At 48.8% G+C, this 17,633-nt stretch overlaps 1 protein-coding gene across 6 annotated transcripts; it reads right to left on the minus strand.

Annotated features, from left to right (window-relative positions):
* Positions 1 to 1,775: 1,775 nt before the first annotated feature.
* LOC136509007 (uncharacterized) lies at positions 1,776 to 15,283 on the minus strand. Of its 6 annotated transcripts, none has more exons than XM_066503800.1 (2): positions 15,036 to 15,283; positions 1,776 to 4,261 (listed from the first exon to the last, which is right to left on the minus strand). In XM_066503800.1, the coding sequence occupies exons 1-2, from the start codon at positions 15,104 to 15,106 to the stop codon at positions 2,137 to 2,139; spliced, it is 2,196 nt and encodes a 731-aa protein (XP_066359897.1). In that variant the 5' UTR covers positions 15,107 to 15,283; the 3' UTR covers positions 1,776 to 2,136. The 6 variants fall into 6 exon arrangements, 4 of the variants coding, with proteins under 4 accessions (XP_066359897.1, XP_066359898.1, XP_066359900.1 ...); XM_066503801.1 differs by having other exon boundaries at positions 1,777 to 4,258; XM_066503803.1 differs by having other exon boundaries at positions 1,777 to 4,258; positions 12,728 to 15,283.
* Positions 15,284 to 17,633: the final 2,350 nt, after the last annotated feature.

Consider the following 17,633-nt stretch of genomic DNA (forward strand, 5'->3'; position numbering starts at 1 on the left):
ACCAGTATTATTGTCAAGGAGCGATGGGTATCTGAAGCACAGGAGAATATCATGATGTTCTTCGTGAAGCAGCACGACAAGACAACAATACTTTTCCCGTACAACTTTGAGTAAGTGTTAATAATAATGTAGTCTACACATTTTATGTAATATCAATACAACTTATATGCATGTACGTGTGTGTATAAACCAATGCAGTTTTCACTGGATACTCATTGTCATTGAGTTAAACTCAAGTCGGTTACTAATCTTTGACTCGTTGAGAAAAGAACGGGCACTATACCAAGATATGATAGACATTATCCAGGGGTAATTTCGATCTCTCGCGCACAACTATTATTGAATAGACTTTGCCATAATTTATTAACGATCGTACATTATTGGTCGCACAGGGTTTGGAAAGAGTTTATTCGGCAACATCGTAAGGATTGCAAGGCACCACTTAATGTAGTTGAAATACCAGTAAGTTGTACTATATACACTTCCCCACGTGTTTAATTACTATATCGTACTTCAATTTACGTGTGAGATGATGAGAATAATCTTCTTCTCGTACAGTGGTGTTTGTGGCAGGAACCAGGTAATAACTTGTGTGGATACTACGTTTGTGAATTTATCACTGCGCACATAAGAAGAACTCCTAAAGATGTCCTCAGAGTACGTATATATCAATTTTTATTTATTTTTAAATGAATATATATACATATATGTGTATTAATACTTTTCCTTTTATTTCAAATGCAAGACTGAATGGTTGAAACGAAGGGTCATGCAAAAAGACCATCTGAAAGCAGTTCAAGAGTCAATAGCAGGATATCTTCTAGAAAAAGTGCTAAATCCCAACGGCGAGTTCTACTTTGATCTTAAGGAATAAATGATGTAAATTAAATGTTTATTAATATCGTTATTTTCGAGAACAAGATTATGAAAGTGTTGTATATATACATATATATCTATATCTATAATATATATAGTTTCATACTTTATTCGAATATAATAATGCTCAAGATGAGAATTAGATGTAATTATACGCATGCGTGTATTTATATTAGCAGCGTAGAATACGTACATAAAAACATATTATATATTAAACAAATACGTGTAACTGAACTGAAAACAAATTAAACAAAAAAAAAGAAAAAGAAAAGGAACCTTTAGTCCCGGTTGGGGTTACCAACCGGGACTAAAGGGTGAACCGTTAGTCCCGGTTGGTGTTACCAACCGGGACTAAAGGATGCGCCAGGTTCGCTCGGCTGGAGGGCCTTTAGTCCCGGTTGGTGTTACCAACCGGGACTAAAGGTCCCTCTTTAGTCCCGGCTCGATGACCCGGGACTGAAGGTTCCACCTTTAGTCCCGGGATCGTTGTCCCGGCGCGGTAACCGGGACTAAAGGCTGTTACCGCCCGGGACAACAAGTCCATTCTGTAGCAGTGAAGAGGTTATTATGGGTTTGAATCCTAGAGGTTGCACTTGTATAGTATTGGGCATTTCACAAAGAAGTGCAAAAAATTAAAATCATGGCCATTGAAGGAGAGGATGGCTGGGCAAGGTTGTTTTTGCTTGGGGTAATTCTTTTGCTCCAGTTATATATTTTCTATATGGTTTTAAAAATATTCAAACTGGTAATAAGCCAGCGGTGATAATGTTTATCACTGCCGGTTCAAATCCAACGGTGATAGGGTTTTTTAAACTGGTGGTGATGGGGGTTTCTATGTAATTTTCACCTAGTGTATGTAGGACAGAGAAAATTTATTGTTGAAATTCGACTTGGCACTGGAATTTAAGTCAACTAGAAAGAGAAGGAACTCTTAGCCATCAGTTCCAATCCAATGACGAAAAAGTTCAGGTGCTAGTACCAATGGAAAGACACCCGATTATTGCGTGGACCGCTGAAACAATCGAGTTTTGTGACATCCGGTCAGAAATACCTGAATAAGTTTGTGGCCAAAAGTGTGAAACCAATCCCAGGAACTAATTCAAAATCATACAGTTTGGAAAATAGAGTGTATTCTGACTTCAAAACACCTGAGTTGCACCTAGACACTAAGCCTAATTTTTAGATTTCATTGAATTCTAGATGCACATTGGTATGGCCTGGGTGTTACAACGGAGCCCTCCCTCTTCTGTGTAATTGACATCATCCCCGTCTCCAAGGATGAGAACTCTTGAAGAACTTTCTCTCTTCTATCTCTTCTGAAGGAAATAGCTGTTCCTTAGTATGCCCACGCAAAGGAAAGCCTAGGATAAACAACAGCATCTTGACATGGGTGACGAACTCTCCACCGGTGCTGAGGTGCTTGGCATGGAATCCAGCCCCACAATTATGTGCAACGTAGCAAAGCATCTCCACCCATACCAATGCGATGAGTTTCCACCTGTTGTGTGCTTTTATCTTAAGCAGCTCTGAGGAGACACGGTGTGCTCGATGAAGTGCAGGGAATTCCTTAAGGTTGAGAGCAAGGTCGCCATCACGCACTTTCTGGATGAACTCCGTCCGGTCAACGACCATGCCAAGAAACAGCGTCACATCGCGTCGTGCGACTTTGACCCCGTAATGCCCATCGCTTCCAAGCATTATACTGCACTTGACAACGAGGTACATGATGTAATTCGAAAACTCTTCGCTAGCCCTTCTCATCCTGGAGCTGCAACTGTTTGCATGGTGGTCATCAGCCGGACTAGCCTCTAGGCATATGTCCGTAACAAAGTGCCAAAGAATGGCACTTGATACAAAATCCAAATCTTGGATTGCACTATTCCCAAGTGCTTCTTGAGCTGCACTTCCAGAGGAAGGGGGGTGGTCTTCAGAGGAACGGCCGGGCGGATGAGCAGCTTCTTCACATCCAGAGAAGCAAGGCCAATGAACTCCATTGCGAGCCCACTGGCCACGGAAAGTACCGAAGTCCAGGTCCTCTGCGGCACTTGAAGTGGAAGTGGCTATCTCAAGCAGTCGGTCAAGAAGCACCATCTTTACCTCGGGGGAGACAACAACTTGTGTGGTGTAGTCTCTCTCGATGCCGATACATAGCATCATTTTGTCCCATGTGCCGCCAGCTTGCTTCTCCCGGATGCATGCACCAATCATGTTGTATTGAGGCAACTTCCCCGACCATTCAACTCTGCTCTCTCGACCTAGGCGCCTAGCAATGATGAGCAACATTGTCTGGAAAGCTTTGTGGCGACGCCGATTCTGAAGGGATGCAATGGTCATGTATGGCCAGTATGATGACGTGAACCACATGAGGATGGAGGAGATCTCCAGCGCAAAGGCACCGGCAAGCAATATGTATGATATGATAACATCAGTTCCATAGTAGCTGCTGGTTGGTGTTGGTGTCCCCTTCTGGTTCTGGTCAGCCAGAACAATGCGGAATGAGCACAGAGCTATAGAGGTTAGAACAAAGGTGGTTGGCCGATGCAGCACGCCCAAGAAGCCTCCAAACTTGGTGTACAAGTAGTCATAGATCAAGGAGAGCTGAACTTCGGCCAACCTGTACACCAGATCTGCTCGATTCTCAGAAGATTTGATCCTCGCCACGAGGCCTTCGTTCCAGTCGGTTTCAGGGCGCAGGGATTTCGCAGGTATCACGTCCATGAGAAAATCTAAGCTCAGCTGGAAGCCCCGGGTGGCCACCTCCGTGACTAGCTCGAAGTTGAGCTGGAGTTTCTCCGAAAGGATTTGGTTCAGCCTGTCGTAATACCAAAACACTTCACGTTCGAATTCCCGCCTGGCGCCGGTAACATGACCAGCGATGGACCTGCTTCCAGGTGCCCGTGAGCCTGCCCTCCTGAGATCCCACGCTCTCTCAGCGTACTTGCCCACCCCGCAGACGAACATGATCAGCATGGGGGCCATAAGACGCATGTCCCCTCGCCACTGCTTGCCGACGACGTAAATGGCTAGCGTCGACTGGGTCGCCAGGTTCAGCAGGTGCCGCTTCCACAGCGCGCAGTCCTCCATAGAGAAAGCTGCGATGGTCTCCTGCCCGCCAAGATGTAGCAGCAGGAATGGTGCCCAGAAGATCACCAGCTGGTGGCGTGGATCGCCGGTGTGCAGCGTGAGCCGGCCCAGGACGTAGATAGCAACGGAGTCTGCAGAGAGGTAGGCAAGCCACAGCAGCCCGCTGAGCACGCGCGATCTGCGGTGCTTCCGGAAGCCCGCGGCGAAGAGGAGAAAGGTCTGCAGCCAGAAGCTCACTAGCACCAGGCACTGGACCTCCCATTCGTTCCACAGTTGTTGAGCTCGCGCAATCAACCTGCTGCTATATATATAATATATTTGGCATCAGTGAACAGAAAAAGAACTATATTTTAAAAAAAATTCTACCACGGCCAAAGCCGAATTTTTCACTTGATAGCAACGAAATTACAAGACGTTTGTACCAAAGCATAAAGAAAACTAACATGACGAACTAAGAAAAGCCACATTGGTATGAACACAAAGGGTTCATCCAATTGGCAGCAACTGAGCGGAGAAACTACGAAGCTTTCAATGGCAGCATAGCTAAACCCTTAAGGACCTCCAAACTGAGCGTAACGTAATCACTTATTACATGCCCTTATCACTACAGGAAACCGGGATTTTGCCCAGTGCTCAAATCTTTGCCGAGTGCCAAATATCGGGCACTCGGCAAAGGCCACCTTTGCCGAGTGCCGCACTCGGTGAAACTTGGCACTCAGCAAATAGGGCTTTGCCGAGTGTCTGCCACTCGGCAAAATAAGGCACTCGGCAAAGCCAAACTTTGCCCAGTGCCAGACACTCGGCAAAGTTGGGCACTCGGCAAAGAGGCGCCCGGGGATAACGGTACCCAACGCCGTCCTCTTTGCCGTGTGCCTTCTGTTTGGCACTCGGCAAAATATTGGCTTTGCCGAGTGCCTAGGGCTAGCACTCGGCAAAATATTCACTTTGCCGAGTGCCAAACCTTGGCACTCGGCAAAATAATTTTTTTTTATTTTTTGCCACCAACTTTTTTTCTTAGATTTGTATTTGTACCATGAACAACATGTTCAAATTTGGCACAATTTCATTGTTGTTTGCTATATTTCTTCACTTTATTTCGTTTTCTTGCAATTTTCCGGAAAATGTAGGTTTGAACTGCAGGTGCATCGAATAATAGTTTTGATCCATTCCAAAAATGTTATTCTTATTTGTTAGTGTCACTTTATGCTAAATCTAGGAACTGTCTCCAAATTTCGATCAACGTGCTCACGGGGCAACGTCGCGAACTTGCGTGCGAGTGGTTATTTAATTCTATAAAATTCAAACGACTCCCAAAAATCATGAAACTTGGCGAGATGTCGTGATATCACATGCATATGCGGTGGTAAAAATTTAAAAACGTTTGGAGGACGTCATCATGTATGGTGTTCACAAACCAGGACATCATCACATGTGATATCAGGTTGTCAAAGGCTTCCCCTATAGGGTCAAGTCATTCACCGTATATGATGTGAATGGCTATCGCTTCCACACAAAAAGCCACGAGCTCAGTCGGCCCAATCGAAAAACCACGAATACTGGAGTTCGTACGCCCGGCACCGATGACCGCGACTACTACGGCATAGTCGAAGAAATATACGAGCTCAACTTTGAGCTTCGCGGAGGTCATAAGCCAGTCGTATTCAAATGCCATTGGTTCGATCCCAATGTCACGAGAAGAGCCCCTGAGATTGAACAAGTTGAAATTCAACAAGATTCCCTCTATAAAGGAGATGATGTCTATATTGTGGCTCAACAGGCCACGCAAGTTTATTATCTTCCATGGGCGTGCCAAAAAGATCCCACTCTTGAGGGTTGGTACCTTGTGCAGTTGGTATCACCGCATGGCAAAGTGCCTGTCCCAAACGATGAGGATTACAACTTTGACCCAAACACATATACAGGGGAGTTCTATCAACCTGAGGGGCTAGATGGCATGTTTCACATAGACATGTTTTCGCTGATGGGCATGGAAGTAGACAATAACATTGATGAGGACGATGGAGATGAGGACGATGGAGAAGAGGTGCAAAATGCCACAGACTTAGCACTGCTTGAGCGATTACGGTTTGGCGTTGCCATTGATGACAACGATGGAGATGAGGTAGAAATGTTAGACAATATTGCTAGTGATGACGACACTTGTGATCCGGCCGCTGCCGATCCTGAAGATTATTTCTAATTTATGTAATACTATATTATTATTATTTTCTAGTTATGTTTCGTTCATTTTGCATCTCTATATTTGTCTATATTGTGCTAACTGGTTTACTCTTTGTATTTGTAGGCACTCGACAAAATGCCGGGCGGAAGGCGGACCCGGACCTGCAACTCGCTCTACACGAGGATGACTCAGGAGGCGGAGGCGGAGGCGTCAGCGAGGAGCTATCCGGCCCGCCGCCCCCGCGGCCGTCCGAGGAGGGCGGTGCAGTCGTCTGCCGTCCCCCCACCCGAGGAGGACCGGACGACGACCACTGACGACGAGGACCAGCAGCTGGCCCCCAAATAGGAGGGGTGACACTTCCTCTGGGGGTGGCGGGGGGTTCCACTTCGAGCACCTCATCGGCACCGTACTTGCGCGGGTCCTCGCAACTCCCGACGCGGCCGATCCCGTTTTAGAGGAGGCCGGTGATTCGTCCCAAGGGCAACAAGTAAGTATCCATTCATTTTGCATCTCTTCTTGTTCATATGCTGAAAACCGAACTGTGGACTAACAATTCTTCTTACTGACTCCTGTAGGAACTAGGAACTTGTGTCCGGGGGCGATCATCGGCAGTGCAATGGGATCCTCGGCGGTCTGATCCGCCTGCACTACCCTAGTTTGGTCACCCACGCCCAGGTTGAGTCGCCTCCCTGGACGTGGGACCACTTCAACTCCGTCGTGGACGCCGTGTACGGCACCGTACAGGAGCGGATCAGGCGTGAGTTATGGGTGAGTCTACATCACACTACATTGCTCAATACTATGAAATCATTAGATGTTCTTGAAATAATGAAAGGACACATGATGTCTGTATGCAGGACTTCTTCACGTTGGAGGAGGGGCATGACCCCGCCTGGGTGACGAAGGTGCAGGACAAGGCATGCAGGGGCCGAGTCACAGACCTGTACTACGAGGCGAGGCTGCAGTGCCACATCAACCACTCGTGCGACGTCCTTGGTCGGTACCCGGGGAAGAGCGAGGCCAGGACCATGACACTCACCAGGGAGCAGTACCTCGCAGTAAGTTATAAAACATTGTTACTGACTCATTCCATGAAGAATAGGTAGCCTTCATTTTATATTCTAACATTTCTAATACAATACTTGATGGCATGCAGATGTGTCCTTCTTGGTGCGCCACCCACAGAGACTGTTGGGCGGCCATCGTGGACAAGTGGGTCTCCGTTGAGTGGAGGGAGAGGCACGCCCTCTGTTGGGAGTGCCGCCTGCAGATGGGTGAGCCGGCGCACCACCAAGGCAACCGGCCCCTCAGTTCGTACGCCCAGGCCTGGGTACACGCTACGCACTTATTTATTTATTTATTTGTTCTAACGCTCAATTCTCATTACTTCTAATCGTCTTTGTGTTTTCCTCACAGTCCCAGTCGCATGATGGCCAGGAATGCAACGAGTTCATGGCGTACGCCATGGCACACAAGGGCAAGGCGACAGCCCTGGACACCGTCTACAACCCGAAGGACGAGCCCGAGGCGTACAGCAACACGAGCGTCCACAGCAAGCTCACCGACTACGCCTCGTTGGCCCGTGAGCGGCATGGGGAGGACTTCGACCCCGCCACCTAGCCCCTTGATACCGACCTCGTGATGAGGCTCGGAGGAGGGAAGCAGCACGGCCTGGTACTGGATGGCCTCCAACATGGTCGACTCGACCTCTGTGCCCAACCTCGCCCAGATCCAAGCACAGAGCACGAGCTCCTCCATCCCCATTCGACCTCGGAAGGCGAGCACACTGCAGCAGATGGCGGCACTCCAGGTTAGTTCTATTTTATTCGCCGTTCATTACTTTTACACATGTACCTTGCATTTGCATTGTTTAAACGTTGGTGATTAAATATTGCAGGCCACTGTGGAGAGGATGGAGGCCGAGAGGGAGGCCAAGAGGGTCGAGATGGAGAGGGAGAGGGCCCAGAGGGAGGCCGAGAGGGCCGAGTGGGAGGTCCTGAGGGCCCAGAGGGCGGCCGAGGCGCAGAGGATGCAGGACATGTTCTCATTCATGTCGAGCCTCGACACCACTCTCCCGGGTGTGGTGGTGCCCCAGTCGCTGCTCGCTCCAGTTGTGCCTCCTACTCCTCTGGCTCTAGGCACTCCGGTGAGTATATATATATATGGTTGATCAAGTCCTTTAGCTTGTGTAGATACTAATGAATTTGATTCTCCTTTGTGCAACAGTCGTCGGGTTCGAACCCGACTCCTTCGCCTCAACACACACACCCCGGCTGGACAGGTCCACCACCGCACGGAGGTGCCCCTTCAGGCTCCCATTGGGATCAGTGGCAGTAGGTGGTGCCCCTTCATGTTTCATTGACTTTTCTTGATCTAGGACTTGTGTTGGATGAAGACTTCTTAGATGTTGTCATGGATTTGCACATTGGATGTGCGTGTGATGGATTATGCAGGAGGATGTGCTTGTGATGGATGTGCTTGTGATGTATTATGGATGTATGTGATGGATTATGTATGCGTTTTGTGTGATGCTAAATGCCTGTGTGCTGTCTCATGTATTATATATGAGTTTTGCGTGTTTTCTTTCGAAGGAAAGCAACAAACAAAAAAAATTATAAATTTTCCATCTTTGCTGAGTGCCAACACTGGGCAAAGAAGTCTTTGCCGAGTGCCAGGGATGTGGCACTCGGCAAAGCTGGAAAAAAATGCTGCAAAAACAGCCACTTCCCCAGTTTTGCCGAGTGCCACAGCCTGGCACTCGGCAAAGAGGTCAATTTTGCCGAGTGCCAGATGGTACCACTCGGCAAAGACTATTTTTAAAAAGATTTTTTTTTAAAAAAAAATGGTTTCTTTGCCGAGTGCTGAGCCCAGGCTCTCGGCAAAAATTCAAATTTTGCCGAGTGCCAGTCCCTAGTCACTCGGCAAAGCCGGCGTCAAATGTTGACGGCAGTTATTTTTTTGCCGAGTGCGGGCTTGGCACTCAGCAAAGACTTTGTCGAGTGTCGATTTTTGGCACTCGGCAAAGAAATTTTTGCCGATAAAATCTTTGCCAAGAGACCTTTGCCGAGTGCGGCACTCGGCAAAGCCTTTGCCGAGTGCCCCCAGCACTCGGCAAAGAGGATTGTTTATTGTTACGAGATGCTAAATTAGTTTTGTTGAATTCCCTCATGAAATTTATTTTCATTACATACCCACCACTTGATGTAATGAAAATATTAATATTTCTCTCAATAAACTTGGTCAAACTTACAATAGTTTGACTTAGAATAAAACCAGAATGTCACTCTTTTTTTTTGGGGGGGGGGGGGGGGGGGGACTGAGTTAGTAGTTCTTTTCATTATAAATGTGGTTCTACAAATTAAAGATGACTTGTAAGTTTGAATTTACCCACTACACAATAACACCAATGGATGCACGACTCATCAGCGACTCCCATTCTTCTCTCTCCCTCTGAAGGATGCACTCTCTCCCATCACTGTTTGGACCCACCACTCTCTGCCCGTCCTCGGTGGCATATCCCCGCCATCGGCTCCATGGCCGTCCTCCTTCCCTGCAGCCCCGGCACCACCCACCAACCGTCCTCTGAAGCCCACAGCTGGCGAACCCCACCACCTTGCCACCCTACTTTTGTCCCGGCCCCGCCCACCTTCCATCCTTCAAAGCCCACAGCTGGCGGGCCCTATCACCTCGCCACCCCACTCCTGTCTCGGCACCGCCCACCAGCGGTCCGCCAAAGCTCACAGCTGGCGGCCCCCGCCATCTCGCCACCCCACTTCTGTCCCGGCACTGCCCACCGATCATCCTCCGCAGCATCACCCACCGGCCGTCCTCCAAAGCCCACAGTTGGCAGCCCCCGCCACCTCGCCACCCCACTTCCAAGCGATCTCCTTCTCACCAGTTAGGCCTGCCGCCCCGAACCACTTCTTCTCTGACGATCTCACTGGAGTTCGAAACAATGGAAACCCGAACACAAACCCGCAGTCCCCTGTAACCAGAGCCAGTGTACGGTGTATCCTCCCAGCAACTGCGCGAGCTAGCAATGCCACGCCACCCCTGCGTGCGATTACTGTGTGCATGGAACGGTCTCTCTGTCTATAGGAGGAAGAAGCCTGAAAGGCATGTGCCGGTCGCGTGCGGCGCAGGTGAAGGGCGCGGTGGTGGCCAATGGTGGCTTCATCACTTCGTCAGGGTGCACGCAATCCCACCAACTACTCCAAGCACGCCATTGGCCGTGCGTACAATGACCTGGTTGGCAAGGGCTAGCCCGGGACCGGCAGGGGCAGGCACAAACTCAAGCACAACGAGGTCAAGAAATACTACCTCGATGCCGCCACAAACTCAAGGTGGGTGAACATGCCCGGGTCCGGCAGGGGCACACTAAGGCACAAACTCAAGGGGTTGAAAGAGAGGCCTTCACGTACCGATGCCGCTGCGAACTGGGACGACTGCCTAACATGTGTGCGTGGGCGTCGCATCATTGGCATGACTACGGATACGGTGGTAGTGATGCACTTATGTGTTTGAAATTAAGTTTGGATCTGAATGTGTTTTGTGATGCGAACCTTTGTTGCTTTAGTGAATATAAACGAAACTTTCTTGTCAGCAGATCTGGATTTGCCATATAGGTCATTACATGGATTAATTTACTAAACTGCCCCTATTCTCTGTTTTTCATGAGAGTACAATTACTTTCCTACCCTTGCGGCTAACATTCTAATTTGTACCTAGTCCACCATTTTATAGTACCGACCCACAACTTAAGTAGATACATTTTTTATTGGCTGTCTTCTTAAGGCTACCGTCAGTAAAATTGTAAAAATTATATATTTTTACCGGTGCTTATACGAGTTAGAATAACTCGTGTGTAGCAATGATATGTAGTTTGATTCTAATATGCATTGAGTTTCATTATATCGAATGGCACGTTTGCTACAATATTAATATTAAAAAGACAAATTTTTTAAAATTTTCCATCCAAATTTATAAGGCACGGTGGCAACTAGATTGCTGCAAGGGAGCCGAGCTATGGGCATTCGTGTGAAAGCCCAGCGCCGTGTCGCCCAAGATTCCCGTGGGAGTAGGTGGTCGTCGGATATGCAAACGATACACGCGGCACCCGTGCGTACCTATTTCTCCCTCCATTTTTTTTTTCGTTCTACGTTGGCTCAAGTCTTCTACTAGACCTCAGGTCCATTTTCTATCTCAACTGTGCTGGCAACAGGGATGTCAGGTACTTGCTTATATATCATGCTGATACAATCCACTTTCAAATTGATTTGATTTGAGATGGACCACCGTCCAACGAGTTTCAAGAATTTAGATTGTACACCACATTACGTGTCCGTCTAAAGCAGCATCTAAAAGCCTATCTTTTCTCTTCTCTACACCTAAAAAAAATCTACGCCCCTTAATGACCGCGGTGCGACCGCGACGGTGTGCCCCGTCCTCCGCGGCTCCACGCTCCGCTGGCGGTTGGCGACCAGCCGGCCACAACCAGGGCCCAGGGCACTGCAGGGGATGAAGCCGGAGGCCACGCTCACACCTCAGGCATCCAGCCTCCACGGCTCCGCCCTTGTCCGGCGAGCCAACGCCCAGCTAGCCAGCTGCCAAGGGCGCTAGCGCCAGGGGCCAGGCCGACATGGGCCTTCTGCGGTTCTGCTGGTGCTGGCTGGCGGCTGCCCCCTGTCTCCTGCACTGCAGTCTGCTCCTCGCCTCAGTGAGATCCAGTCATCCAGATGTTGTTCTATTCTTTTTGCTTTATATATTCACGCTACACCACAACCTTAAAACAGTGACTGATTTGGAAGTTGCTGAAGGGGTGTCCAGCGATGGACAGTCAGGTTGCTAAAGGTTATAGCGATGGACAGTCAGTTACCATATCTTATTTGCACTATTTGGTCGGTAATCACAATAGTGTGGTCAAGCACATGGGTGGCCCTTTGCAGGCTCTGTGAATAAGAAACAGGTGTTGAGCAGCATGTTAAAACTTAAAAACCAGCAACTAAAATGACACGGACCAGCTTGTATACATGTGTAATAAAGATAAAGAGAAGATGTTAGCATCAATGACTAAAAAATTAAAAGGTGGAAGAAATTAACAGGTAAACTTTGTAGTACAAAGAATTTCATAGAGATCTGAATTATTGAACTATAAATATGTCACTTAGGTTCTGTAGCAATCAATCATGGCTATGGGCTATGTCAACCTAATAAGATTTTGAGATCTGTTGGTACGTCAAAACATAGGCAATGCTTGATCTGAACTCTTCTTTCTTGGAGCCTCAACGACAACCTATGTAAGTATCATGTGGCTACTGAAAGATATGACTCTGACTCTGAAAGATATGTTATGTGATATAGCCGTCTCATTTCTTACTACTACTACCTCCTCATCCTCATCTGCTTCCCATCTAATACTCCATCTACTCCTAACTAACACCGACCCATCTCATCAATTAGGATCATCATCACAGGATTCAACAGTGATGTTTCCATTCAGCGTAAAGAAAAACAATCTCAACAAACTGGCAGCTCAATAAAACATTCGAGACAACCAACAAAGCAAGATCCGATGAGCAAGCGTACCACGATGTCGGCAGCGGTGGCATCGCCACTGGATCTGGTCTTAAGCTTCTTGGCTACGGGGGCCAGCTTGGCTTCTTGGGGATGGGGGCCTCGACGGCCTAATCAGAGGCAGATGCGCCCTCCTTCTTCTTGTCGACGGGATTGGTCTCCGGCGTCGACGCCATGGCGGTCACCTAGGGCATGGGCGTGATTGGAGCGACAGTTGGCGCGTCGGCAATGGGAGTGCTACTGTGGGTGGGAGGGGCGATGGGAGCAGGGGTGGCTGGGCCGGGGTGGCGGAGAAGGCCGGCGCGGCGGCCGGCGCTGGGAGGGGGCGAGCGCTAGCGGCGGCATTGGGGTAGGATATGGTGGCGGTGGCGTGGGGGTGGGTGTCTGGTGCGTCCGTGGCCCGTGGGTACGCAGGGAGAGATGTTTAGGGTTTGGATGCAATTTTGGGGCAAAATTTCGTGGCAGTGGGCCAGTCAGAGCACGCCAAGTTATTTACCGACCAACAATTCGACGCGATTAGTAGGATACAGCGACTGACCATTCAACGCTAAACTGAAATAGATATAGCAACGGCAAGCCATCGAAATATGTAGAATTACCAACAGAGGGTCTGAGGCAAACCTTTAGCGACCGACTGTTTAACGGTAAATATCAACTTTTAGCGACCCATGTCAGATGGTAATTTAGTGTTGTGGTGTAGTGTCAGTGATTCAGTTATTTCACTTTGCAACAGTTATAATGTAGGGCATAATAATATAGTAGAATGGAAAGATATTATGCTAAGAAAGACGCTTCAAAGATGAAATTGTAGGGTGGTGAGTGACAGCTGAGCCGAGTACCGCTTGATGGTGTGCATGTACAGGATGAAGAGGGAGGCCCAACCGAGGGTGCCACTCATCTGTCCACAGCGGCGGGGGCCTAGGTGCTGGTGCAGCCGTGGACGGGTGCCGTGAAACGAGGGGCGGTGGAAGCGTCGAAGCAGTGCGGTGGCATCGTGCCGGCAGCAGGGCGGTGCTGCGTCCGGTGGGTGTGAGACAAGCAGCAACGCAAGAGATGCCGAGATAGGTGGGGGAGAGCTTTTTGGAAGAAAAATTGTCTGAAACTACTTTTTGAAAATACCCAGCCATTCAATAATGGTACGAGGCACCATAAAAAAGTCTTCTCCAGTTATTGATTGGGCCAGCAATGTTGAGATAGGCATCGACTGGCTCGGCTGGAATTTACTGGATCTACAATTTCCAATTACAATGTGCAGCCGAACAGGCCGCCCTAAGAATTCAATTTCAGTTCAGCTCCATTCAGACAAATAGGCCCTTAGGGCACCCACAATGGTTAGAGCTAATTGTCGGAGCTACCCTAAGGGATTAATGTGAGGCATTGGGCGTCGTTGAGTTTGCTGAGGATCGGATTGACAGGTGGCAGCCAACAAGATGGAAGATGGGTTTTGCTGGCACACTGGCAGCCCATAGTGTGGCTCGTGTGACAGTGGTTACTAGCAGATTTCCCCAATTGGTTTGAAAGTTTCTCCGAATTGATCAGAAAGTTTTTGTTCAACCAATTTGGTAGTTTCTCCAAATTGAGTTGAAAGTAATCTCTCCAAATTGAGATGAAGGCGTCTCTGAACCAAGTCAAAAGTTTTTCCAAATTGAGTTGAAGTTTCTTAAAATCGAGTTAGAAGATTTCAAAGCGAAAATTTTCTTAGTAGAATTATTGTTCGATTTGGTGATTTGTTTTGCTTGGTCTGTTTTTTTTTTTTTTTTGCTCGTACGGGGGAGAGGTGGCGTAGCACGTAGCAGGGCAGGGCTGCAGAGGAGAAAGATGTTTTTTTTTCCTGTGCAGTCTCGTTTGTGCATTTAATTTTGGAGCTGGTAGCAAAGCCTGCTTGGCATATGGATGCATCAGTTATTATACCCATATGAACGTATGCTTTCAAGAGTTTGTGCATGTGTTACAAAAAGCAAGAGGTTGCGTATGGTACACAAAACCACGCCTTAGCTAGTAGCAAGTGTTGATAGGAAAATTTGGCTCGATTAACTAAGGCAAAATTAGAATGTGAACGACTGTAAAAGCCAAGCCATTGTTCTTAGTTAGAAAGTATAATTCGGTTGGTGAATGAGCAAAAGGCCGAATAAAAAATGGCTCGTTCATTCGTCCTTTACTGTGGAACGGTTCCTTCCAGCTGGAATGATAAGCTTATTTGTATTACCATTGATCAGCTGGAACAGTTCCTAGTAGCTAAACGAACGAGACCTACCGACCCGGCCTTTTGGCTAATGGTTAATTAATCAACGAAACTCCGTGTGCATGTTTGTATGCATACCTGCGTTGATCAGTGGGAGTGTAGCTCTGCGCGGTGCGGACGCAACTCTGACAGTCCCTCAGCACCCTCATCCTGCTATATATTGCTCGATCGATCGAATACGCCAACGTACGCGCCGTGACGCTTCTGCTTTGCTCAGAGGGAAATAAACAAAGGGATTGAGGTTGAGGATATATGTTGTGATGGTGTAGGGTGGTCTTATTTGCCAGTTTTCAGGCCTGGTCTACTTGGAGACGAGCCAGTGAGCAAAACCCACAGATGGCCTTGGATGGTTCGTTTGATACGTACTCACCCCATTATTTGCTAGGGTCCTCGTGCCAGTTGGAATTGATTCGATCTAGGGTCGTTTTATATCCACATCGCCTTATACTATTGGAATTGATTCACCCGCTATGAATGCATGCATGGTCCTAGCGAACATTTCCCACCGTCCAAATGTGGACTTGCTCTTCTAGAAGAAGGAATACAGATTAATTTCATGGTATCACTAAAGTGCAGCCCAGTCTATTCCTATCCACCACACACGAGTTGATAGAGACGGAACATAAATTCCATGAGCGGAGCTAAATACTCGAGCTCAGCCATTATAAATTTCTCCAAACAATTTCCTACCTAAAACAAGTCGTTTTGAACATCAACATCGTCTTCAAGAAATTATTTTGACCGCTACCTTTTGCTATAATTTTTTCAAGACAAAATCCCCACCTGAACAATTTTCCACTGATATGTACCGGCGAGGCCGAGAATGAAGGGTGCAGAGCACCTAATAAAGGGGCGACCCTTAAAGGTCAGAGAAGTACATGATAAATAGGAGAGAGAAGAATTACAACACTTAATAGAAACAACAAAACGACATGGTACAGCTATCGGCATTGCCTACATCCGGAGCGAGTGCAAGCACCATGTCGGGGACCAATACTAGGGTACCCGAAGAGGAGAGGCTAATCATCATTATACGTTAATCCATCTAGGCAGTCAAGGTTGCGACTACAGCTCCAACCGACACCGAGGCCGCGGACTCCGCCTCTCCCGACCTCTAAGAGCGGGCTCCGCCTCGCCCGACGTCTGAGGGCGGGCTCCACCTCACCTGACGTTTAAGGGCTGGCTCCGTCTCTCCCGGCACCGAGGCCACGGGCTCGACCTCGCTCGACCTCTAAGGGAGGGCTCCGCCTCGCTCGACTCCCGAGGGTGAGCTCTGCCTCGCCCGACGTCTGAGGGTTGGCTCCGCCTCACACGACACCGAGGCCGCGGGCTCGGCCTCGTCCGACCGTGTAAGGGTGGGCTCCGCCTTGCCCGACCCCCGAGGGCAGTCTCTGCCTCGCCCGACGTCTGAGGGCGGGCTCCGCCTCGCCCGATCCCTCGGACACGGCTCCTAACGGAAGCTCACGCCACCGCCAACCACTACGGGCCAAAAAGTACAACCCAAGGTCAAACTTCTAGCATCGTGCAGGGAGCGGTAACGTCTCAACACGACCCGTCCCCGCGACATGTCATTCCAGGGGACTCACATCGCCCACAGTGACGGACGCGTGGTCACTATGCTGTCTACTCCCTGTTCAACCACTGATTAGCACGCTGGTTCGCCACGCTGCCCGTCGGGGCGGGATGGGACGTCACGACCCGCTGACAACGCCAGGGCATGGCATCATCAGATGGACAGGCACCCGGCGTGGGGCTGTCCCTGTCACCATCGGCCATGTCAGCGGAGCCCGCACAAAGGAAAGGAAAGGCTCGGTGACCCTAAAGGACTTCCTCTCCCTCTCGTTCTTCTCTTTTCTTCCATTGTAACCCGTGCTTTCCCTTGACCTATAAAAGGAAAAGCAGGGCATCCCTTAGAGGGCCATCGGATCAGATCAGACGAGATCGCATCGAACTCGCATCGCATTGCACCGCATCATATTAGAATCACTAGCATCGAACCTCGAACACATAGCTGAGCAGCCACCGAGCTCTTGGCACCCATTCGTTCTTTCCATCAGAGACTTGGGACATGTCCCTCTCTTGCCCGTTTATAACCCCTACTACGAACTTTTCAGGAGCAACGAACTGGACGTAGGGACATTCTGCCCGAACCAGTATAAACCTCGTGTCCTCTTAGCACACCATTCGAGCCAGATGCGCAATAATACAAATTTACTCATTGGTGTTTACTCGAAACACCGACACACCACTTCCTGACATGTGCCACCACCAAAGACCGACTCTGACAAGCTCTAAACCACATGCGGCTGTAAGGTATTGAGTGGGATCCGACAGACGACAGCCTGTGGACACAAGGTTGATATGTGCCCTTGTGGTTCGGTTGTGATGTGTGATTGTCAACGTGACTTGCATTTTGAGTTGAGTCGGTGAACTAACCATGGCGTGAGTTGGGTTGTGCAACATGTCTCTTGGCTTGTGGTGCGCAGGTGTGGAGCTCAGAGGCGGTGGTCAACGGTGAGGTGAAGGTCAAGTAGAGACTTGTCGTGCCGATGGACTAGGAGCTGTGAAGGACGGATGTGAGGCTTAGACCGAGGGACTAGGAGGCCGGGTGACCAGTCTCGGTGGCTGACATTTGAGGACATCGACAAGTGCAAGAGTATATGGGTGATGAAGACC

The sequence above is a fragment of the Miscanthus floridulus genome, chromosome 15 (assembly GCF_019320115.1).
Source record: "Miscanthus floridulus cultivar M001 chromosome 15, ASM1932011v1, whole genome shotgun sequence".
Classification (NCBI taxonomy): Eukaryota; Viridiplantae; Streptophyta; class Magnoliopsida; order Poales; family Poaceae; genus Miscanthus; species Miscanthus floridulus.